The following is a 24522-nucleotide window of genomic DNA, read 5'->3' on the forward strand; positions in this document are numbered from 1 at the left end:
ACAGAGAGAAAGCAAAGGGGACATGCTGCACTACATTAGTTTCTTGCATGGCACATTCTAAAATTCAGCTCCTCATTTTTTCTACACAGACTCATATGTGTACACATTTACACAATCACAACAGAATAATACTCCCTGTAATCTAGTCTTGCTGCTAAAATACCATTTTATTGAATGGTAACATTGGTAAAGGCCCGATTTCTCATAGGCTACAATGATAAACCCGAGGGCCAAGCTACATGACCTAGTTTAGGAAACACTGGGTACCGCTACTTTGAAATATCAGTTGTTCAGTTTGTGTGAGGTAATGTGGTCCAGACTGTTTGTTGTAACTTCATACTGATTACATTACATTATTGGCATGTAGCAGATGCTTTTATCCAGACTTATAGAGGTTACAATGTTTTTACGTTACCCATTTATACAGCTGGATATTTACTGAGGCAATTCTGAGTTAACTACCTTGCAGCATCAGTTCCCCTGTGGGGAATCAAACAGACCGCCTTTCAGTTATGAGTCCTGCTACTTACCACTATGCTATACTACTGCCCCTAGTTGATTGATATGAAATTGATAGCTCCAAAGGCAGACTTTTTATTTTGCCTGTTTATGTACTGACTAGGAAAAATATGCTTTATAAATGAAACTTGTTAATTTGACATCTTATTTAAGATGACAGAAATCTATATCATATAATGGCTGTCTAACGTTAACTCATTATGAATCATTTGAGTTCACGTCTAACTTTAACACCTATAAATAGCCACACTTGCTAGCGTTAACTGATGCTTATTTTATATCACAAAAATTGGCTACGTTAGCTAATTTCGCACCATCATTAAGCTATATTATAAAGTCACAACAATCTTTTGCAAATCATGATCGTTTAGCTAATTGATACGCACGACTCGTTCGTTAATTTGAATCCCAACATACAGCTGTTTCAGTCTTCGCGACTGTCATGTTTCCTTAAATTTAGTATCTTATAAATAAAGTTTTTTTTTCATTTCTGGACGAATCTGCGCAGGCGCAGAAAGAGGAAACGCTTCCTGTGGAAGAAAGGGTACGCATCGTGACAAGTTCACACTACCTACTTTAAATTCTCAGAACATCACAGCCTTCATACACGGACAGCACGGGACCTGGTTCGCTAGCTGTGTTCGTCAGAGAATATGCCCAAGAATAAAGGTATGAGGAACGACAACTCACAGACGGCCTCCTTTTCTAAAACATATGCCTAATGTAGAGGATTGACGCAACTATCCGTCTGCTAGCTAGATTCCGAAAACGTGACTAATGAACGGCACTGCGCAGCCTTGAATTAACTAGCGTTAGTGAGCTAGTTACCACTTTCGCAGTTTGTCTGGAGCGACTTGGTTAGTGCCTACTCGATGTCTAGCTATCCATTTGTTTCGTTGTCGATGATCCTGGGTTATCTGAGGATAGCACACCATACGCACTTTCCTTCGATAAAGTGCTAACGGCCACTCGATAAACTGAGTAGACTGAGGTGCGCTGATCACTCAGGCCCAGTGGAAATGTGTTGCACTTTACCTGTTCACTTAAAATATCGTCACAACAGAAAGAAGGAGCCCAGTGTTTGTATATTTGTAACAAAAAACTAGAACGTAAACCAGAAAGACGTTAGTTGTTGCTAACAACGTTACGTGTTGTTGAAAACAACTTTCCCAACGGTCTGTTTGTCTATCGGGGTCAGTTTATGCAGTAAAGGTTTCTCACCTAGTATAATGAACCCGTGTGGCATTCACTGAAAATGCAGTTGATCAGAATAATACATAAATAAGTCCGTATAGGGTTCGTTGCGGGGTTCATGCCGCCTTGCAACGATTCCGGCGGAGACGAGTAACCGAACGAGACTAGATATGTGTTGGAACAGTAAATCATTGCGACAGATTTAGCAGTAGCCCCCAAATCCACATGTCCACCAATAGTTCAGTTTGTCTTGTGCAGCTAATTTGTACATTTGGAACTGTTTTGACCAGACGTATTTGTTTATAGCGCTGCATTAGTGTAAAGTGGACTTAAAACTGTTGCACCATCAGGGAGTGACGTGGGTAGCCAAATAAAGGGAAGAGTTATAACGGCCAGTGGATGACATTCAGTTGGAACTGGGGGCTGAACGAGTTATTGTAAAAGGTTAATCTTCATTAATAGATAGCCACTTTGGATAGTTAAACAAATTCGGTCACACTTCGATTTCTCCAGAGGCATACAAAACGGAAGGCCCTGGTACAGGTACCTCTATTAAGCAGAGCTTGTCTAAGTGCAACCTAAGGCATAACCACTGAAGAATACGGCAAAGGAGAATGTGCCTGTCCACACATAGTTGCCTAATAAAGTATGTCATGTGTAGTAGTGCAGTTGTAAATAATACTTAAACAGCTAAAACGGTTAAACAGCTGAAGAGAATTCCACTTTGTTTATGAGCAAGATAAAGGTTTATATTAACATAACTTAAAATGCTTTTGCTGTGGGAGATTAATCAGCCCAAATGAATATTTAGATTTGTGTTTTTAAAGGAGAGCCCACATGGTAGTCCAGGTTTGGGGTTGTAGAAGCACTGACTCCATGCATTTTTGCATTGTCCAATCACTATGTAACACTCCATGAGTATATTATGTTAAATGGTCCTGTGTAGATGGAGTATTGGCAAATATTCACAGATAAAGCTTAAAAGAAAGATCAAGGATGTCTGAAAGAAGGTTCATATTTGGTTCTCCCTTCACCCCTGTTCAGGTAAGGGAGGTAAGAACCGGAGACGTGGTAAGAACGAGAACGAATCTGAGAAGAGAGAACTGGTGTTCAAGGAGGATGGCCAGGGTGAGTGCAACCCTTCCAGTTCTGAAGGAGCATTTAATTGGTGCACTATTAATTGGGAAATTTTAATACATTACATTTAATGAGATCTGCCAAGTTTTGCTTGTAGGTCTGGATGAGTGTTGTATTTGGTTTTTTGTTGTATTAATGGTGTGTGTGTGTGTGTGTGTACGTACATATACGCACACATACTGTATGTACAGGTGTTCGTGTGTTTGTTCATGTGTACATACATAATCATAAACACGCACATACGTGTTTGTATTTGTAGTCAAGTGCCATGCGTAGTGATTTACATGTACGCATTACCTGTAGAGTATGCCCAGGTGATCAAGATGTTGGGGAATGGCCGTCTAGAGGCCATGTGCTTTGACGGTGTCAAACGTCTGTGCCATATCCGGGGGAAGCTGAGGAAAAAGGTATGTGGTTTTTAGTCGCCCGTGCACCCCATATATTGTGCCTGCTCCCCTTTGCTGTCTTCACACAGACCCCCCCTGCAGTCCCATCTCTGGCTGGGCCTGGTACAGCTGTCCTCAAGAACAGAGAACCAGAGTGGGCCTCTTTACACAGTCCTGTCTTGAATATTCTAGATGATACACTGACTCTACATGTCCCTAACAATTGTTGATGCATTCTAAGCAAGTACTGTTCTTGGTGTCAGTGTTCTTTCAGTCAGTAGGTTGGGCCACGTTTTAAAGCAAATTAACTGCAGAAAACATTGAGATCAGAGAAGAGGCTTGTCTAACTGGGTCAAAAGTCAACTGAAGTTTGACTTACACAAATATACACTCCAGCACTGATTAATAAACCCCACATCCAGTGTGGTTTCCTTTGTATTATAGAATGTGACATGTGCCTTGTGTACCTTTAACTAAATCTCTGTTGTCTCCCCCCCTTCTCAAGGTTTGGATAAACACATCAGACATCATTTTGGTGGGGCTGAGAGATTATCAGGTATGTGGGTTTCCACTGGCAATGATGTTGTGGGTTGTCATTTGCTCACCAAGATTTGTTGTGTGATTTGTAGAAATTAAAATCAGGGTTGTTGCATCAGCTTTTAGTATGCTCTTTTCTGAGTAAGAGTGCAGTTACCTATTAATTTTGCATTAAATGTGACCAAAAAATAAGATGTGCAGTAACAGTTATTTACAATATGTGACTTAACTGGTACATATAATTCACTCCAGACATTAGCAAGGTGCAGAAAACTGCTGTTAGTAATGTCAGATCTACTGTTGTAATGTAAACACATTGTTTTTAGAAGATATCAGTGCAGTTTTCATCACCATTTTGCCTTTGGGATAGACTGCACCCTTTCAGCAGTTTGTTTGTGCTTGTTTTCAATCTGTGTGGGTATCTACTGAGAAAATCATCACTATGTCAGCCAGGGTTTTCTTTTTGTATTGCTGTTGGCAGCCTGTGACTCGTTCAGCTGCCCACAAGTTGCTCAGATGACACCTGGGAGATGCACCTTTCTTGCCTCTATGAAAATCTGCACATTGTATTAATCTTTGCCTTGATTGCTTTTTAAGTTTGATTTCTTTTCCCTACATTATTTTACCATTGATCTGCTGAGTTTTAACCTTGGATTTGTAATGGGGGCTGGTTTACATTAAGAATGTGGCACAGATGGTTATGATATTTATCTTCTCAAAGGTTTTTTTTAAATTCAGTAGTCAGGTGTCTGGCCCTGGTTTAGTCTCTAATGAGGTATCTGCTCCATTCCTTCCTGAGGACAACAAAGCTGATGTCATACTTAAGTACAATGCTGATGAGGCCAGGAGTCTGAAGGCCTATGGAGAGCTTCCTGAGCATGGTGAGTTTCTAGCATGCACAGTCACAGTAGAGCTGCAATGGAGTGGTAGGGTAAAGCCAACATGGCAGCATGTTCAGAACCAGGTCTAGGAAGAATCACAAGAGAATCGAGTAACTAGGTGGATTTTTTAGAGGAGTATGTCCAAGCTTACCTTTGTATTGAATGCTCCAAGAATATACCAAAGATTTGTACAGAGTGCTGTTTGGTGTCATATAACCAAGTGCCAAATCTGGGCTTACTTTTTTATGCTCATGCAATTTTAAAGATTCATTGTAGATTGCAGACATGACTTAAAGAATGTTTGTGATATTAAGTTTAGTGATTAACAGTGCCCCTCTGCCCCAATACAGAGTTTGTGTTCCCTTGCCCACAATGCCCCCATACCACTCCATGATTCACTGACAGCCAGAAACAGAACCATGTTTGTTTTTAGCCTTCTAGTATATAATTAGACACATTCAGGTTCATTAGGGGTTCATGTGTCCCTCAGTCTCTGATTTCCTAACCTTCCTTCCTTTGCTCGTGCCTCCTCTTTCAGCTAAAATTAATGAGACGGACACGTTCGGGCCTGGAGATGATGATGAAATTCAGTTTGATGACATTGGCGACGATGATGAGGACATTGATGATGTAAGTACCACTACAGCTCTGTTATGGTGTCCACCACTATTAGCCCAGTGGGTAATTCACATTTCAGCAGGAAGCAGCAGAAACCTTAGGGCAGAAATGGAACAAAATGTGTTAGAATATTTGATAACTACACAAAAATAAATCTGATACTTGCCAGCCTATATCTCTCAAGCTCAAGCACTGACACAGCTGTCATTCTCAACACAAGGAGCCCCTTTAAAACAAGCCTTTATGGGTGCTGGTGTGGATTAAGTAACTTGATCCACAGTAGAAAGATTGGGTTGCAGTGGTTTGAAATGATGCATCTTTAGAGTAAGGTAGTGTTGGCAGATATGTGAGCTGTAGGTAGGTATCATGGTGATATCAGGACGTTCGTATCTATTGATATGAGAGAATAAATGATTTATGCACTTTTGAGTATCTTGGCCTTTTTGTATGCTTTGTTTTGTCAGACATCTGTGTCTTTTTGTTGTTTTACCTATGTGTTAAAATGAAATGAAGATGAACTTGTAAAACACAAGCCAAGTAAATGTGCACTCACTGAAATTAATTGTGGACAAGTATGTACACGTAGGATAGAGTTGTGCAGTAGGAAATAGTCCTCAGTTTTCCCAGCAGCAGAAAATGGAGGAGTAATCATATCAGTGTTTGCATATGGGGTATCTCATTCCATAATGTTCCACCAACCTGTAACATTGCATACCTGTCATCCCAAAAGGCTGTCATACAATTGCAGTTATCTAAAATGAGCTTCATACTTGCGTTCATTAATTAAACCTAGCTAGTTAGCAGTACATAATGTGAAAACATGCATACTTGTGATGCATAATTATATATCTGCCAGTAATTATAATCCATGCTGAGGTGTCCAGATTATTTTCAACATTTCAGGCAGGTGGAGTGCACTCAAACCTGGGGGTACTTGATGAAGTTGGTGGGGAATTGTAATAAATTTACAGTTGAAGTGTGGGATTTTCTCTTTAACTATTGTAAGTGAGTGGAATTATCTGGTCCCCTAAAGATAATCCTGAAGTATTTTAGGCACCTGTAGAGGGCAGGTTTTTACAGGTTTTCATATGACCAGAACACGCCAGATGTTTGTTGCAATTGTGATCAAATATGGAAACGTTGTTAGTACTACATTGTTCCTCCACAGCCAAATATCTAAGAGGCCTTTGCAGCTGACCCGTTAGCATTTTAACATTTTTGCACCCATGTACCTCCGTATATACACACACATATACGGTTATCCATAATTCTTTTTGGAATCCTAAACGGTCCACTTTTTTGCAAGAATGACAGACAGAATGAGATTAAACTTCACCCCATGTGTTAAAGCTAGAAGAAAGCACATTGTGTTTGCACCAAGTACTAGCACAGACCATCCTCCATAAATGTGTGCAGGTAGTTCTAAAAAATTGACTCAACTGACAATAAAATGAATGTGGTTTGTTTTTGAAAACATTTTTTGCAATGATGAAATATATCAGCTGAAGACAGCTGGCTCAGATCAGCATCTGTCTTCAGTTTTTGACCATAAGTAGACCACTGGACTATTGTCTACATGGCAATATTGTACATTTTGGGTAGATACCACTATCTATCTAGATATCTATCCGTAGACTGAGTGATTGTATGTTTTTAGTAAGGAATACCCTTCGTTGTTGTTTTACTATGTGTAACAATGTCTCCTCAGATATAAACTTGGCCCTGTCATTTGCAAAGAGAAATTTGGACTCTTCTCCTCTTGGCAAGACGAGACAGGACTGTGGTCAGTGACCTGACCCTAGCAGGAGTCTCTTCTGTCCCTCCATACTAGGTGGTTCAAAATTAAACTTTTGTCACTGGTAACACAGCATCATCCTTACTTACTTTGTCATTTTAATGTGTATATAATCTCTCACACTTTATGTTAGGGTCAATGTCTAAATACCTAAGTTTAAACAAAAAAAGTTAAACCATGACATGTTTGGTCTGGTATTTTGTTTGTTGTATTTGCCCAGATTGCTTAGTCATTATAAATTCCTTAGAAAACTATTCAGAAAAGTCACTATGGTTGTGTATGAATATTTTGTTACTTTTGTTTTCTTCTATCACAAAACAACATATTTGAAGTATTACTAAAGATGGATTAGGCAGTTTTAGAGTCATAATTGATTAACAAAATGGTTAAAATTCTCCCACTTGTATGTATGTTATCATTTGAGTACAAATGAGCAACAAATAACCTTTCATTGTTGAAAGATCCGTACAACACCACAAATAAGACAAGGGGTTTTTGAATTGAAGCTGCAGTTTGTAGACATGGTAACATTCAAAGTGATGCTCAGTGCTTTTTAAATCGTAATTGGTGTACAAATAAATATTACACCATACTATAAATGATATACTTGACTGATATTTTATTTCCCTGGCCACCTGCAAGTACATCAGTATTCACTTGGTGGGACTGTTGGGGAAATATTCTTAATGTAAAAAATAAAGCAAAAACAAAAAAAGGAAGATCTTGTGTGTTCAGTAAGCTCTTGAGAAGAGAATGGAAATATATCACTTTAACAAATAAGAAATTTGTCTTTTTGTAACTTGCCAACCAGGTATGCATCTGAAATTAGTGCTTTGACATAAATGGAAACAAAATACTATTTAGGTACAGAATGAATAGGGTGAAACAATTAAGTGTGACACAAAAAAGTGTGGTGGTGTTGATTTTCAGTTTGTGTGAAAAGCCAGTATTACTGACACTGCTCAAATTCAGTCAATACTGGATGAGCAGTGCTGTTCCTTTCACTCAAACTGAAGTCATTCAGGTGCTTACAAAAACCTCTTCCACTATGATTTTCTGTAACAGGAGGTAATACAGATGCCTTCAAAACACCCTCAGTGATAATCTAGACCAGTGAAAAGGCTTGTTGGCAGTTTCACTGCAGCGATCCCTGCTGCTAACCTGCTGAAAGGAGAATTTGGTTTGTCTGGGAGCATATGTGCTTTGACCTTCCAGTAAATGAATGAGCAAAAGGCTGCCAACGTGTTGGAGTCTCCTTATCTGTCTTGTGTTCCTGTTGTAATGTAGAATAAAATCCTCTGTCTCTGATGAACTTAAACTGTGTCAGTACAGTCCTGCATTGGTTTACTGGCAGAAGCCTAAGCAAATGTAACTTAAAAAAAGCCGTTTAATAATCCTGTAAAGCAAAGTTATGTCCATATGTTGCCCTGTCTTTGGTGAGCTGCTACATGATTGACTTTAATAGGTTCCATGTGGTCAGCTAGCTTGTGCTGTTTGTCCTGTTGCATTGTTACTTATTGAATCCATACATACACTTACACATCAAGCTGTTTTCTCCTCTTCATGTAAGGGAGGGTTGAAGGCCGAATTGTATTGTAAAGTCCATGTGACAATTGCCTACATTCAGTCTAGTTGCAGGATGTTCTTAACTTTGACAAAATGATGGTAGTGTTTTTTTTTTTTTTTTTCATTGGTTGCACTGTATTTGTTGTTACTTCCAGTAACCAACAAACTTGGTTTTTGTAATGTAAATGCTGCACTTGCTTAATTTTGTTAAAGTTAATTACAATGATATAGCAAATCTTGACAAACTAAGATAGTTGAGAAATCAAGAATGTGGGAAAGCCTCTGATGAGACCCATCCTTAAATTTTTTTTTGTCTTTTTTCCAGTTTTTTTTCCCCCATCTGACAGCAATGCAAAATGATTTACATAAATTAATTTCCACAAATAAAATGACCTCTCCTTTGTAATTTGGTTTCTGAGAGCATTGTGTCCTTTAGGAATTGGTCTGTTGCATTCATCACTAAACACCAAGCATTCGTCAAAGCAAAATATTATAAATACTAATGGTATTTTTCAGGTAGCTAGGAAATGTTAGGCTGACATGATCGTATTCACAAACATTCAGAAATTGTTTTAACAGCTGGCGGTTGATAGGCGCTCTATTCGGGTTCCCTTTACGGTGGCATATACTGCCAATAAAACTGACCCAGCGGTTTCTTGCTCTTTCTGTCCGAAGGTACAATTATCCATTTTGAATAACAGCATTGTGCGGTTAGAATAATAACTGCTGAAATGATTTTATGACGTCTGCGCCGATTCAGAAGAGACAAATAAGACGACTGTTTTTTTTTCATTAATGAGTCAGTGATAGATTTGAGGTAATAATCAGATTTATTCGACTGCCATTATTGTACAAAGCTTACTGCTGGGTATATACCTGCAGAATAATGATTTACCCCACTAAAGGAAAAAAAAAGGTGTGGCGCGGTCGCCTGGATGCCATTCATGGGAGCTTAGGCCAGTGATACCAAGAATGGACTGGACTGGACTACCCCTTCTGTAAAACATTTAAGACTACAGATAACAGGGTTGTTTTGCCTCGCAGCAAAAATACCTGTGTCATAATTCCATTTTAATATTATATGATTAATCACCTGATTCCTCCTCTAATCAGAATTCGTCTAAAAAATTTGATGTCGATATAAACAATCTTCTCATCTTCCCTGATACAGCCTACTGACCCAAGTTAACAGATCAAGACATGGTGTTTAATATAGTCCTTTAGCATATGAATCAAAGTCGGGGACTGCCTTTGCTGTCCTACAAAAATTACTTCCCGAACCTTCGTACACTTATAATTTTATCGTCGTGTTACCATGATGTAATGCAGCGCCCGCGGGTGCACAAGAGCGCGCTGTCAAGTTTTTGCAGCACCGCTTGCCCGATACCAGAGTGGCTTTCTTCTTGTAAAGAGAAAGACAGTGGCTGTCGGCGTTAGCTAGTTAGAAGCAATATTTATTTAATCACTGGATACACCAGCGAATCGCCATCACTTTGATCCACCTTGCAAGCGTGTTCTGTGAACAGCCCGTGCTACGTTAGCATTCTGAGAGAGAGCGACATTGTGCTGAGACGGTGGAAAACGACACTTCCCCGAGTGCAGCGCAACCTCCTGGTGCTGCTGATGAACAAGGTGGCGATGCTGCTGCTCGGAGCTTAATTTTTTGGAGATTTGGCGTCGGCTGGAGGTGACATTGCGCCTGTGCGTTTGGGGGATTGCTGGTGACCACGAAGATGGCGGAGTGCGCAGTCGAGAAAGCAGCCAAGACACCGGCAGGTAAGAGAATTGTGGAGGTAAACAAGACAAGGACCATGAGTTCACAAAGCCCTTTGTCATTTTTTGGTAAATGAACTAGCAATATCAATACTGGGCTTTCAAAAATGTTAAGCAGCTCATGGGTGATTGCAAACGCAGAAAGGGACTGACATTTAGCGGGTCGCGAAATGCAACAATCGGAAAGCTTTATTGATATCATACATAGCTAGATTTTAAGGATGAAAGCATATGGTTGTCGCATCGCATCATGTAATACGATTCGGTAGATCCTGATTTTTAATCCTGTAACTGATGATAGTTTTTTTTTCTTTTAGATATCCAAACGCTTACTCGACACTCCTAAGAGGAGTAATAGAAATAGGTTCAAATAAAAGAGATAAAATCGAATTTTATAGAAACACATACCGATTCAAATGGGCTCTAATAAGGAAACGGCAGTGAACGAACTATATGGGTTCTGTCAACTAATCTGGGGTTCAATTGCGTTTGGCTCAAGACCTGTCAAATTTGTAGGTTGCATTGTCGGTGTAGATTGAATTGCCTGTGAGTAATATGCGTTCAGCCAAGTAAACGAACCAATAAAACAATCAAAATGTATTTGTCATGTCGCATTTTTACAATCGCTTGCTGCCGTGCTGAACAGTGTGTCTGCTGTTGGCAATCGAACAATCAGAAATGCAAAACCAGTTGGGGAAACGTTCTACAATGATCCTTTGACCCCATCAAAAGATGATCGACAGAGACTTCTGGGAAAGCTCAGAATGCTCTCAAAATCATAATGCTGTAAGCTATTAATCATTGCCAAAATCCGCAAGTGAAAAAAGAACCCTAAGGGACATGAGATTTTGATCAGATTAGTGAAAGTCCTCCTTAAATTTGACTTGAAGCCAATCCCATTGGGCCTCCGTAGGTCATCGTCACCTCCTTGTCTCTGGCTATGTTAGTGGATATGGAATAGTTCACATCAGAGCTTGGATGTGAGTGTGACTGCAGACCTCTGCAGGGGTGACTGAATAGGCTGGATAGTGCAGGACATGCTGATGTGATGGGGAAAGGTGGGCTGCAGCCTGTTACAGAGTGCCAGCATCTCTCAGGTGGAGTCCTTACCCCTCATTCTTTGGAGCACATTCTCCCAATACACATTATTTCTGGAGCACTGGAGTTAGTGATCCTTGTTCAAGGGCACACTAGCTGTTTCCTCTTAGGGATGTGAACCCACAGCCCCCTGGGTCTGCCCAATCCAGAGCTCTGCTCAAATTGCTCCTTGTCACTATCTCTGGTTAGTCAAATGAATAGAGGATAGCTATCTTTGAAGGGATGATGGCACTTCTGTTTGTATCCCTTTGTTCCTGGACTAGTCCCTTGTACATTCACTGTTAATGGAACCAACAGTGGACGGTCACAAAAGGGAGAGATTAAGTATAGAATCAGGAAGAGGGGAGCTGAGACAACAGAGGGTTGGGGGAGGAGGTATGGACAGACAGGGATGTAAATAAAGGAATAAAATTCTGATAGTGGAATGTAATAACTGGAAAAACAGGGCAACTACATCATCAAGGTCAGTCTAGCAGTGTGCATGTTTCAAAGTGGGTCTCCATAAGAGGGAAGATGTGATGAGTACATGTACTTGTGGTTGTGGGAGGGTTGGGCAGGTTTGGGGGTGGGCGAGTGTTCTAGCCCCTGTGTCATATGTCTCTGATGGAACCATCATGCAATACACTAAAGAACATTCAAGTCACATGTGGTACAATCAATACTATCATTTTATGAAAATGTCACTCAAAGGAGTTACATCTCTCTGGATATCTGAATATCTCAGGTTATGCTACCAAGGTGGCTGCTAGTTTGTATGCTAGAACACTGTATATTGACTGTGACTCAGCTCTGAAGCTCTACACCATGAAACTCTCTGTTTCTTGTGAATCAATCATGAATAACAAGCAGGCTGGTGAGCTGAATAAGTGTTTGTGACTCCACATTGTTGAGCTTGTGAATCTTTTTAAACAAATTATTTAAACAGTTACAGAACAGGAGGAATACATGTTATGTCTGTAAACCTTGTGTAATGGGATCATATGCTGCACCCCAAGGGAGTGTCAAGTCAACATTCCATGTTTGCCCACTAGCTCCTTGGTGTGAATATGCTGGAACAAAACCTATAGTTTGCTAAGGGTGAAAGCTAGCCAGGTTGGCCTTTTGGCTTTGGCTTGTGAAAATGAACAAAAGAGTACTGAAATATTAGTTGTTGTGAAGATCACTCCCAGTACCATTTTATAATAAAAAATGAATACATTTTTTAATTATGCTAAATTGTTTTAAAATGTAATGACAAATGGAATGACCGATCCAATGTTCAGTTTTCCTGGAGTGGTGTTTGTAGTGGTGATGTCTCAGACTTCATTAAGGGGTATTGTTTTGGACATATGCAAACACCCACACTATGTATACCACTGATCCACTGACCATGATTCACTCATGTTTGTTCACATATCTGTTAGTTGTCAGTACAAACAATGAAGTTCTTCAAATGCACACATTTTCTTTCAAGCAATGTTAACAAGGTAAGCAATATCCCTTTGATAACTACTGTTAATATAGTGATGGACTTATTTGCAAGTGGCTCTGGGTAAGAGCGTCTCTTAAATGATGTAATGTAATGTAACGTAAGCTTCCATTAAAAAGATTTATCACTAGCTGTCAAGCCATTGAAATTCATGACAATTGCTAACCTAGTTAGCTAATGCATATTAATATGATAATTTCTCAAAATGTAACTTTTTTTAATTTTAAAATTAAAATGTGATGCAACTCTAATAAAATTTAAAATGTTTATGTCTTGATGAGGAACACTTTGCGCTTGTTTTTTTTCTAGCAAGCTCACTAGCTGCATGTTTAAGGTTACAGCTAATTGGACAAACTTTAGCTCACAATAACTGCAAGACTGCAAACCAGAGTCATAGCAAAATAAACATGATAAAGATAGTCGTACCAGTAATTACAGATGATGTAACCACAGAGCTCTTTACAGCACACACTCTTTAATTGTGAGTGCGTCACACTGTATTGAATGCACAAGCACCACGGGGGATCGCTATGGGAGTCAGTGACACAGCTCATGCCCTCTTCCTCTTCAGGTACCTCAGCGTCAGTTTTTTTCTTCTTTTCTGAATGCTATAAGGTTCTATTTGAAAATGCAAGATTCAATCCATGTGCATTTAGCTGTTTCTGGGGAAACTATCAGCTAAGAGGTAATGCTGTAGCCCGTAGGTCTGTGTGGGTCTCGTAATGACAGAGGGGCATCTGCATAGGCCAGCTTAAAGTTGAAATTTCATACATTCATCTCAATAATACAAAATAACTTAAACATCAATGAAATGTTTCATCTTATAAAATATCATCTCTTAAAATAGGGTCCCAGTGTTTTTTTTTCCTCAGTGAACAATGCTTTGAAAGGGTCTGTACAAGGCCCTGGGTGATTGAATTTCTCAAAAAGCACTAACAGAAGGACTTTGGGGAAAAAAATGCTTTTTAGGCAATAAGTGACTTTAGCAGTATTCACCAAAGTTGGTCATGGTTAGTTCTTTCTGTCCATTCAGGGCTGTTACCCATAATCCTTTGTTCAGATCACGGTAAATGCCCCTGGCTTGACAGTAATTCACAAGCAGGATCAGAGTTTATTTTTTCAGAGAGATTCTGTTTATCCTTATTGCTTGCTAATGTCATGATTCCCAGTTTCCATTGATTAAAGATATGCCAACTGAATGAATTTGAATTTGAGTCTGACCTGCTCTGAATGTATATATGAGAGGAACTGCCATTGAAACTATACTATTAAACCTACTTGTTTTCTTGGATACCACTGCACTTGGGTGTCTAGCCAAAAGTGGTCTCTCCCACTCTGTCACTCTCTTTCTTTCTCTCTCTTGCCTTGTTTTTCTGCCCTTACCCATTCTGTCTGCTTTACACATGCAACCTATGTGTCTTGCGTTATGGTCTGAGAAAGTTACCTGACCTGACGCGATCCATCAGTGGGCAGAGAAAAGACTATCCCTGCCCAGAATGACCCATTGAAGTCAGCACAGACCTTTCTGAGGCTGTGACCTTTCTGTGGTTAGTTATTTTATTGAACTGCTGAGATCTTGTAAAGCAGAACAGAACTTCAGCCTGCATGTACTGTGGCCAAATGCAGTGGCATTATGTAATGCTTACGGTAGACGATCATTTAGTGGCTCATCAGCTCATTGTGGAGTCTGACTACAGAGGTGGTTCTGGTAAGAGCTGCATTAATAACCCCAGCGCCACAACATTGTGTGCTTGGGGTGAGAGGTGTGGGGGGCTCAGTGTGATATGGGTGGGGCTATGGTAAGTCATGGGGTGTAAGGGGGATGGGGGAGGGGCTGTGCACCATTTACCTCAATGAGTGTCTTCTTTCTGCCTCTCCACCCAGCACTCCATTGATTGTCTTTGAGTTCATTTAAAAATCCATCCAGACTTTTCCACTATCCATTATTGCATAAGACCTGAAAGGTAAGCGCTTGAGAAATAAGCAGAGAGCATCCTTGAACAATATGATGCTGAGAAACAAGTTCTGAGCGGAGAAAGCGGCGTTGTTTCAGGTGTTGTGTGTGTCAGTTCCCAGACAGTGGTGGAGGGATTTGAGTGGAGAGACCACCCCAAGTGCCTTTAGTCTTTTAATTTCATCTCAGGGTTAGGCTCTGCTGGCTTCTCTGGATGATTTAAAAACAGGCAACTGGGTTCTGCTGCACTGCAGCCCTGCAGGACAGGGTTTACAAGAAGACAGCCAAGGCCCCATCACTCACATTGCAGCCCACACTTATATCTGCTTAGTGCATATTGATCCACAGGCTGCAGCTGATGAGGCTGGCCAGGGTCTGTGTCTCACTCTCCTCCTCCCAGCTTCCTGGTTTATTCCAGCTACCACTCCTCCCACAGACTGCCATTTAACCATCAGCAGTAAGAAACGGGAATGTAACATGCAGCTCCTGTATTTTTGTCCTGGTTCTGGGTGAGTATGTGTCTCTGGTGTTTCTCACAGGAGCTCGGGGTGCAGAATGCTTAGTTAAGAACCTCATCATCCAATTAAGTGAGGAGAGGAGGAAAGAGGGGAGTGTTTGGGTAGATAAGGGAAAGAAGGGGAGGGGAGAGAATGAGATAAGGGGAATAAGGAGGTAGGAAGAGTGCAAGAGGAAGAGAGTAGACAGGGTGAAGGGAGAATGAGACGAAAGAGGGAGGAAGCAGGAGGGAGAGCAGAACACATGGTGCAGGATACAGAGGAAAATGCTTCTCTGTGATCCTAAGGTTGAGGTAATTGTATGAAGCGGAAATAACACAGAACCAGATTATAGCTGTACTTTTTAATCCAGTTCAGAATAAATCAATGGCCGTGTCCTGGCCTGATCCTTGTGATCGCTGCTGATTTAATGGGTTCACTAAGTGGCGGGTCAGGATGCAGCGTCGTCTGGCGTTCTGTCCGGCTTGGGTGTGCGTGCACATGTGTGAGGCTACGTTTGTGTCTGCGTTCCTGGTGGGGCAGTGGATCTGAATGCTCCCGTATTAATGATGAGTGGGTCGGAGGGCAGCGCTGCAGACAGAGGAACGATAACACACAGCAGACAGGAAGTCGAGTGACCCGATGGCCAGGTACAGGAGGGTGGTGGGATTTGTGGTGGCGAAATGATAAACAAAACACAAGCTCTTGTTAGGGAAACTGTTGCCTCAAGCTGTCACAAAGCCTGGATTGACCTGTGGGCGTTGCCCCCGTGCTGAATGCTGAGCTTCTTACTTTGTCAAATGTAGACACCAGTCTGTACTATGTCTGGACTAATGACTAATGTCCCCTCTATTCAGCACTGATGTCACAAAATAGTGTATTAGGCTTCTGTCACATGTACTTAAAATAAAGTGCAATCTATGCTTGTCATCACCTCATGTTTTCTGTATTATAGTTAACTTACAATTTACAGTGAATAAGACAAATTGTAATATAGTGGCTTCCACAGTGCCCTGTAAGTATGCTTTTTTTTATGACCATGTGACCCCTAACCCAGCAACATGTCTCTGATCAACTCCAATCCCTAGTGGCTATACTGGTGAAAAGTGTGTGCAAGACATCCAGATCCTACAAAATCATTTTTAGTGTCGTGTCAGTTTTCCTGGATGTATTTAAAGTTTTGACATTTTAAACAGTGCATTACCTGCTGAGCTGATCTCTCAAACCCCAGCTGTCAGGAACACAAGAACAGGGGGGTCTGGGATTGTTGCAATAACTGAGTGTTGCAAGGTGAGAGTTTCAGTGTGGCGTGACGTTAGGCATTTCTAGTGCTTTATAAGATTAGCGCTTTCTAGTTTGGTGCAAGATTACCGGTTTATTAGTCTTATTTAGCGCTTCCTGGAGTATGCTTACTACATTTATCTCAGGACTATAAAATGAAATAATCCCTGTACTTGAGCACTACACTCAGTTGTCCCAGGACAGACTGACTGTGTGTCAGTGTGAAAGAGAAAGAGAGGTGGGGAATATGTATGTGTGTGTGTGTGTGTGTGTGTGTGTGTGTGTGTGTGTGTGGGTGTGTGTGTGTGTGTGTGTGTGGGTGTGAGAGTGAGTGAGTGAGTGAGTGAGTGAGTGAGTGAGTGAGTGAGTGAGTGAGTGAGTGAGTGAGTGAGTGAGTGAGTGAGTGAGTGAGACAGAAGCAGAAATGCATTGTGCAAGAAGGTCAGAGTGTGTTCAAGTGTTTTTGAGGGCATTTGAGTGAATTTATTAGAGACTGCAAGAGGGAGTGTATGGTGACAGGCTATCCAGTCTGTTTATTTATGTGGGACTCAGCCTGATCAATAATTTGTGAAAGAAGAAGGTGCTAGCAAAGAGGGGAAGGAAGGAAGGAGGGATCTGGTGGGGGCTAGAGGCCCTGAAGGTGTGGTCAGACAAAAAAAAAAATGGTAACCTCCAGCTGGGCTTCTAGGAAGGTATAGGTATAAATGTAATAATAAAATACTATACAGCTGCTCAGTCTTGGAGAACTTGTGAGTCCTTATTCTTTAGCCTGGTGGCAGGCCACTTTCTGGGCCATCTGACAGTGAATGATTTGGCATCAGTCAGTGAAAGGCATAATGGGATCTACTTCATTTCCTCGCAGCTGAGCCATAAGATAAATTACTTCTACTGAGGTGATGTTACCTTTGGTTATTTCCGTTCTCAAGAATGCATTGTTGCAGTGATTATGTCACTGCCCTAGCAACCACAGTGAGGATGGAAATGCAAAATTTAGACAAAGAAGAGAGTAACGCTGGCTGAATTCACATAATGCCAGATAAGTCTGTGTGCAGTAGCGGTCCTCTTTGAGCAGGGTCTGTGGCAACTGCCTTTGAAGAATGTCAAGAATTAAAGGATTTGTAGAATTGATCAGTTTTCTTAGACCATTTCCATGGGCAAGACAGCAATGGCATACAAACATGTATACAAAGTTGCAAATATACAAAGAATACAAAAATACAAAGCTGTAAGCAATTAACAAAGGTGAAATCACTCATCAATCCTGTAAAATATCAAAACTATGAATGAATGTTATTTTGATTTGCTGAGAATAGAGACAAATGAGTCAAGCTTCATTACTTACATCTTTTCAATGACAAATGGCAAGAGGGGCTGCATACATCATCCATGTGGATGCTAAACATTGGCAGGGGTTGTGGTACTATACTATAATCCATCTACCCACACCAAGTTCACATCTGATACTGTTTTTTTTATGAGTTTTTTTGAAGAAGAAATAATGGAAGAAGAAAGATTGTATCATTTCCCCCCCCTAGTGGATGGGAACAAGTACATTTCTATGAAATTTCCGGTAACCCATGTTAGTGTTATGCTAGTATGTGAAGAAGTGCAGGACAACAGCATTGTGATATCAGACATCATCCATGATCGCAAGTATCTGCACTAAAGTGGGCGTGGTCTTCTGTTTCTGGTCCTATTGAAAATATTTAAAGACTTTTAGACTTGTATAAAAGCAAGTTCATATTTCCAGCAAAATGGGTACACTGAACAAAAGTGAAACCCTAAATGCAAAGCATTTTACAACATTTAGGTATATATAGTTAATGGTGCCACAAAAAACAAAGTAATATGAAAAAAAATGAAGTCACACCCAAGAAAAAAGATCACATAAGGTAATACAAGTATAACTCGGTTATTCTATAATTTGAGTGTCAAGATTTCAAATGAAGAAGCATGACCTTAGGCTCTAGTCACATAAGCGTTTGGCTGGATCATGTAAAAGAACAGACTTGCAGAGCTTGAAAACAGAGCTACATGCAGCAGAAGAGTTTATGCTCACTTTGCAGCTTTTGCTTTTAATTTATGATAAGATTTAACAATCTGCACATTTCATTATTTCTAATCAGTAAGTAATTCAGTTTGCTAGTAGATGTTTAGGTTCATACAAACTATTGTAAAAAGTAGTAATCCAGTGCACTATTCCAACTATTCCACAATGGCACAGATTGACCCAAATTTTGAGAAGCTTAACATCTTATGTTGGTGTCCCTGTTGGATTGATGGTTGCAGTCTGGTATGAAACATTGTCCCATCTTGTTTTTTATTTCTGTATTTACATTGCAACTAGTAACTGTGGATATCTGAAGCCGGAGTAGCAAAAGGGGTATCAAAAACTGATGCTAATTTACTGTATTAAAACACTAATTTATAGAGTGAAAACTGCAGTAGGGTCAGGGCAAGAGACCTTTGTTAAAGTTTGTGGGGTTGATGAAATGTCAGGGACTGTGCCTTAAACAAATATCTTTGGTGCAGTTTCAAACAATAATGCAGTTTTTGCAGAGCTTCAAGGCAATAGCTTTCTACCTTATATAACGTCCATCAGCCCTGAGGTCAGCACTGACCCAGTGAGCAAATCTGCTACAGACAGGGGGCTGTATCTAAATCTGGCCTCTCTTTGGTTTCTGTCAGAGGCTGATGGTCTTTAGTAAGACAGTCTGAGAGAACTCACATTACCTGGATGTGTCATGTCCTCCTCTCCTTCCTGCTGTCCTTTCCTCTTCTTTCTTCTTCTTTGTATGTCTCTCCACCCCTCCCCTCTCCTCTTTCCTCCTCTCTGCCCTTTCCTCTACTGTTGCTGTATTTTTTGTGTAGAGAGATTAATCAGGTTTTCATCAATGTGAAAATCAAATTGCAACATCCATCACTCACTATCTGTCTCGCTTTCAGTTGAAGTGATGACGCCACCAGCAGTTGTTGAGAAAAGGCCACATGCCAATGGCCACGCCTCCCCTGTCCGCCTCCCAGCCAACCAGAGCAGCCCTGCAGGTAAACAAAGTAAGTACCTGCCAATGGAGACTTTCTATGTGCAGTCTCAAAATAGAATGAGCCATTCATGCTGTGCAGCAAAAATCTGAGAAAGGGACACAGCTCTGCTAAAGAAATGAAAGAAAGGACAAGCTCTATAAGTGATTAATGATTAATGTTCTTTGGCTCAAGACACATCCTTATTTAATCATACAGCAAGTGGAAGAGAAATGGATAAAGCTTTATGTGACTCTCAATGCCATCATACTAGAGTGATGTGTAACGACTGTAACATCTTTATGGGTTGCATTAATATTATTTGAGAAAGGCCTGAAATATTAGACTTACAGACTAATGCATGTAAGAAGGCTGCACAAACAGCATTATAGATAACAACATTGAAACAATCTGTCACTGTAAGAAACAGTGCTGTAATAAACATGGTCATACACAAATGCAATAGTGCCGGAGACGATATAAAACAAAGCAGAAATAAAAGTGCTATGACAGCAATCACAAAATGCACCAGTAATCAGGAACCTATGGAGTTACGGATTTTACTGCTGGCAGAGAGGAGACTGGGGTCAGGGAGCCAAGATGCAATCTGAAAAGTGGCTTTTCAGTCTGCTGGAAGAATGCCAGTGGTGCTCTCTACCATGGCAGGCTAAAAATCTGTAAGAGCCATGACTGGGAGGAGTGTTCCCGCACGGGTCACCAGAGCTCGCAGACTATAGAGCTCTGGCAGGGATGTACGGTTTGATGATGGCCAGAAAACCCACAGCAAATTGTGTAGAATGGGAAAATTACTCCCTGAAAAGAGGAACAGAAGTGCATCCATGTCAGTGAAATAGAAAAAATAAAATTCTGTGAATGAATGAATAAATAAGTTGTACCGGTGCTCCAGGTGGCTGGAGAGACGGCTTTATGTTGCCCTTGCCAGAATACAGGTGGGGGCTTCCTGTCCAGAAAGGGAGAGGGGAGGGATGTATGTACAGTATACAACAATGCTCCAGACCTCCTATCCTATTGATATATATATTGTTATTTTTATACAACTTGTTGCTCAGATGACATGAGGGGGTATAACAGAGAAAGAGAAAGGGGTGGGGAAGGAAGAAATAAGGGTCAGAATTAGAGGGCAAGGAAGTGGAGCAGACTAGGAAGTGATTAGTTCAGTGCTTTCTGCCCTCAGCAGGGATAGACTACACCAATGTAGAAAAGAGTTGAGGGCCAAGGAAAGGGCATGTAGCCATAAAGGTGATATATGGAACTGTCTCGTGCCTTGAGCAGCAGGAGCCAGCTAAAACAGGGTGTCACTTCAGATCACAGTGCATTGCCGTAACCACCAATTTGTCACATATATCTCTCATTTTTCTTCCCTCAGCTGAAATGGTGACTGCAACCTTGCTGGCAGAGAAGAAACCCCAGACTAACGGTCATGCCTCCCCTGTCCGCCTCCCGGCCAATTCCAGCAGCCCTTCAGGTAAACAATGTAAGTTCCACTCCCACATTACGTGTGTATGGCTGTCCCCACACTCTGTCCCTTTCCCTAGAATTCCAAAATGGAGAGTGTGCATTTTGAATTCTCCCTCTGATATTGCATGACAACCAGGTCTCAAATTAACATGCATGTCTTCAGGGTCTGAGTGAAAGTCTTCTGTCCTAATGTCATTGAAGAGTAAGCCTCAGGGGGCTGTGGTTGTCTCGCTCGATGTGAGGCTTACCAGGAGTTTAGCAAAATGAATGTGAAAACAGTGTGCACTTACTTTCTTTAAGATGTGGAGGGGTACCTTAAGACAGATGACAGGATGCGTTTGGCCAAAGAGAGACGAGAGGAGAGAGAGAAGAGCCTGGGTAAGGCAGTTGGCTGTCTGTGTAGAGCGTTCATGCTCTACCAGTCTTTGCCTACATTTCTTCTCTGCTGCTGGATTTCCTCCCATGGTCCAAAAACACACCATAGAAGTTTCCTGTATATATACTTTGTATTTTTTCCAAGATGTATGTGTTTTTGATGGGATTTCATTGAAGGAGAGATGACAAGTTTCCAATCAGAAAATGGAGACATGAATTCTTAATTCATGTGAGATACATTTTTAATTTTAATACTTCAATTTTTGTGTATTCAGTTTGGAAATGTGCAGAGATTCCACTGTAGCTGGACTGTTTAGGGTCAGATCTTAGATGCTTTTGCTTCAAATTTTATTTGTGTAAAGATTGATAATGAAGTTACAAAATGGCTTACCTTTTGAAGACGTCTTCTTACTAATTTTTTAAATTGAAAATTCAGCTTTGCTGTTGTGAGTATTTGAAATGATACTGTATTGATATGGTGCTACTTAGAAATAATTGTTGAGATAAATGTATTTGCGGGATTGATGCGTGCAGAGGAACCTCTGTGATGCTCAGCCTGGAAGTTATCATGAGTGAATAGAGTGAGTGAGTGTGTGATCTGCTCCCCCCCCCCCCCCCCCCCCCCGCCCCAGCGGCACGGGAACAGGCGATCCGTGAGAAGGAGCGGCGGGCGCAGCTGCAGTACGAGCGCACCGTGGAGGAGCGCTGGCGGCGGCTGGAGGAGCAGCGGCAGAAGGAGGAGCTCCGGCGGGCCGCTGTGGAAGAGAAGAGGAGGCAGCGGCTGGAGGAGGAGAAGGTCAGGGGGGGTCGCCTCGCGCGCCAGGTCTCCCATGCCCAGTTGTCCACGCTCACACACTACACCCTACACTCGACTGTCACGCCCGCGTCCTCCTTCAACGCCGGCTGCTTCTCCCATGTTCACACCCCTCCCGGTCTTCCTTTGCAGTCTCACCCCTTCAGTTATTTGCACGTTGTTCAGTTTTCAGTTAGATAAGATACGTTAAGATAACTCTTAACGTCTTTCTGGGTTGTGGAATGGTGTGGTTTGACATTCAAGAGCTTCACTCTTGACATGCCTGGCAAAACAAGCCCAGAACCAAATTCAGCTCTACTATGAACACATAAATACAACCTCAAGCAAGTGCCAAGCTGTCAGCATGCAGCCAATATCTGTATGGAGTTTTGGTCTATGATGAAAGATACAGTTTTGTAGCTCAGTGGCTTCAGACTGTTGTTTGTGTTAGAGGTGGACTGGGCAGTGGTGAAATGCAGACAGATGCTCCAAGCGCTAGTGAAAGCTCAACTAGTCAGAGGATACAACATCTGCTCCTTGAGGATCTTGTTTCATTCTCCCTTCAAGGCAAATCTGCTTTTTAATTTGCAGCTCATCCCTGCTTATGCTGTCACTGACTCTCTCAGTCATGACCACAAGAGATCACAGGGCTGTGATCAACATCACAGAATGGTTTCTGAGAGTCCCAAAGCCCCCTGTCTCCTCATTACCGTCCATGTGACAAGCTGGTTTCATCAGTGCCATTTCCTCCAGAAAGGAAAGGATTTCCTCAGATTGTCCGGCATTTGTCAATGCACACTCTTGTTTCATTAAAGCATTGGTTGTGATATTCTGTCTGCACAAGAGTGTCACTCCAACTGGAGCCAAACAGAAGCGAGCATTATCAACCCAACTGATTGTTTTTATGTTATCATTTAATTGTACCAGTGGGCATGGATGCACAACCCCATCATCTAGGAGGATATTCTTTTCAATAATCAATCAGCCACAGCCCCCACCAAAACTAACATCCGGCTATTCAGCAGTATTATCACTGCCAAACCTAAGTCTGAAAGAGCTGTCAATAACTATGTTCTTTCTGGATGCTGAAAAATAAATGGAAGTTTGCCTTGCTTGTGTAGTTAATTAGCTAATGCATTTGAAGCTGAAAAGGCAATGTGGGACTGAGGTAAAGAATTAATTACAGTGTTAATGACAGTGCTTTTTCAGTATCATTTTTAACAGTTTTTTTATCTTTTTTTTTTTAGTTAGCTGGCTAAGTTATAACTCAATAATACGGGCTGTACAGTAATCGTTTAGCAATCTAGTTACACTTATCAACCAATTAAGACAATTTTGAGACTCAAATATTTTCCAAATTGTATAAATGTTGTGTGTAACTTTTTCATACTGTAGTTTTGCCTTCTTGCTCTCTTTCGTGTCAAATGTGTGGTATGAAAATGAAACTGCAAACGCAAATGCATGGTATCTGCTGTTGTCTGCCATTACTAGTGAAAGAGTTCCAAGTTGCTCATCAAATTTAAGTGAACTATTTTCACCAGTGACTCAATGAATGACAACACCAATTACACCGTTGATTACAATTTTTAAATATGGCAAAAAACGTATCTTACACCTTGGTTAATTTGGGGAGTTAATATTTCAAATCTAAACATACAAAATGAGTTAAGTTATCCAAGAATCACCACTAAAGTTAAAAATAAAAACATTGGCTAAAAGGAATACACAAAAATTATTACCTGAAACAGAATTCACATTTCCATCAGGAAGGAGTTTCCTGCAACACCTGTATTCCAGTGTGAGGGCTGATTAAAAAATGGAGCACCAGTCAGCACAACTCTGAAGAGAATTTCCACACTTCCTTAGCTACCAACGCTTACTTTTAGTTTAGCTGAAGCATGCTTAGTAATCTGCATACATAAAAATTCTCTGTCTGGCTGCACCTGTCTCTGCTTTCATTATCTTGTATATCTACACTGCTTTGTACTCCTGAATTTCACTACAAGAGATCTCTCTGCCTTCAAAGTATTAACCGTTATCATATTAGAACCCTAAATGGGAAAAAAACACTTGTATCAGCAAACATTCTCCATCCTCATTATTGTTCTCTGTTTCAATACACAGTGTCACATTAGGTTAGGCCTGTCGTATGT

General features: G+C 40.9%; 2 protein-coding genes across 5 annotated transcripts in view; both read left to right on the top strand.

Annotated features, from left to right (window-relative positions):
- The first annotated feature begins 1038 nt into the window (after nt 1-1038).
- LOC118774971 (eukaryotic translation initiation factor 1A, X-chromosomal) lies at nt 1039-9036 on the top strand. Its single transcript, XM_036524617.1, has 7 exons — nt 1039-1188; nt 2758-2841; nt 3154-3257; nt 3742-3792; nt 4573-4654; nt 5193-5284; nt 6981-9036. The coding sequence occupies exons 1-7, from the start codon at nt 1173-1175 to the stop codon at nt 6984-6986; spliced, it is 435 nt and encodes a 144-aa protein (XP_036380510.1). The 5' UTR covers nt 1039-1172; the 3' UTR covers nt 6987-9036.
- Nucleotides 9037-9969: 933 nt separating this feature from the next.
- Nucleotides 9970-24522, top strand: part of LOC118775032 (MAP7 domain-containing protein 2-like) — a 28534-nt gene continuing 13981 nt past the window's right edge. For 3 of the 4 annotated variants that reach the window (XM_036524713.1, XM_036524715.1, XM_036524716.1), the window contains exons 1-5: nt 9970-10409; nt 19648-19755; nt 21110-21217; nt 21502-21579; nt 22209-22372. In XM_036524713.1, the coding sequence (XP_036380606.1) occupies nt 10367-10409; nt 19648-19755; nt 21110-21217; nt 21502-21579; nt 22209-22372 (501 nt within the window). In that variant the 5' untranslated portion in view covers nt 9970-10366. The remainder of the gene's footprint in view (nt 10410-19647; nt 19756-21109; nt 21218-21501; nt 21580-22208; nt 22373-24522) is intronic. The other variant, XM_036524714.1, reaches the window with a different exon arrangement.

This window comes from Megalops cyprinoides, chromosome 3, assembly GCF_013368585.1.
Source record: "Megalops cyprinoides isolate fMegCyp1 chromosome 3, fMegCyp1.pri, whole genome shotgun sequence".
Taxonomy (NCBI): domain Eukaryota; kingdom Metazoa; phylum Chordata; class Actinopteri; order Elopiformes; family Megalopidae; genus Megalops; species Megalops cyprinoides.

Coding starts and splice junctions, on each gene's coding strand:
- LOC118774971 (XM_036524617.1), top strand. Junction 3,258..3,741: donor GGGGGAAGCTGAGGAAAAAG/GTATGTGGTTTT, acceptor CCCCTTCTCAAG/GTTTGGATAAACACATCAGA. Junction 4,655..5,192: donor TGGAGAGCTTCCTGAGCATG/GTGAGTTTCTAG, acceptor CTCCTCTTTCAG/CTAAAATTAATGAGACGGAC.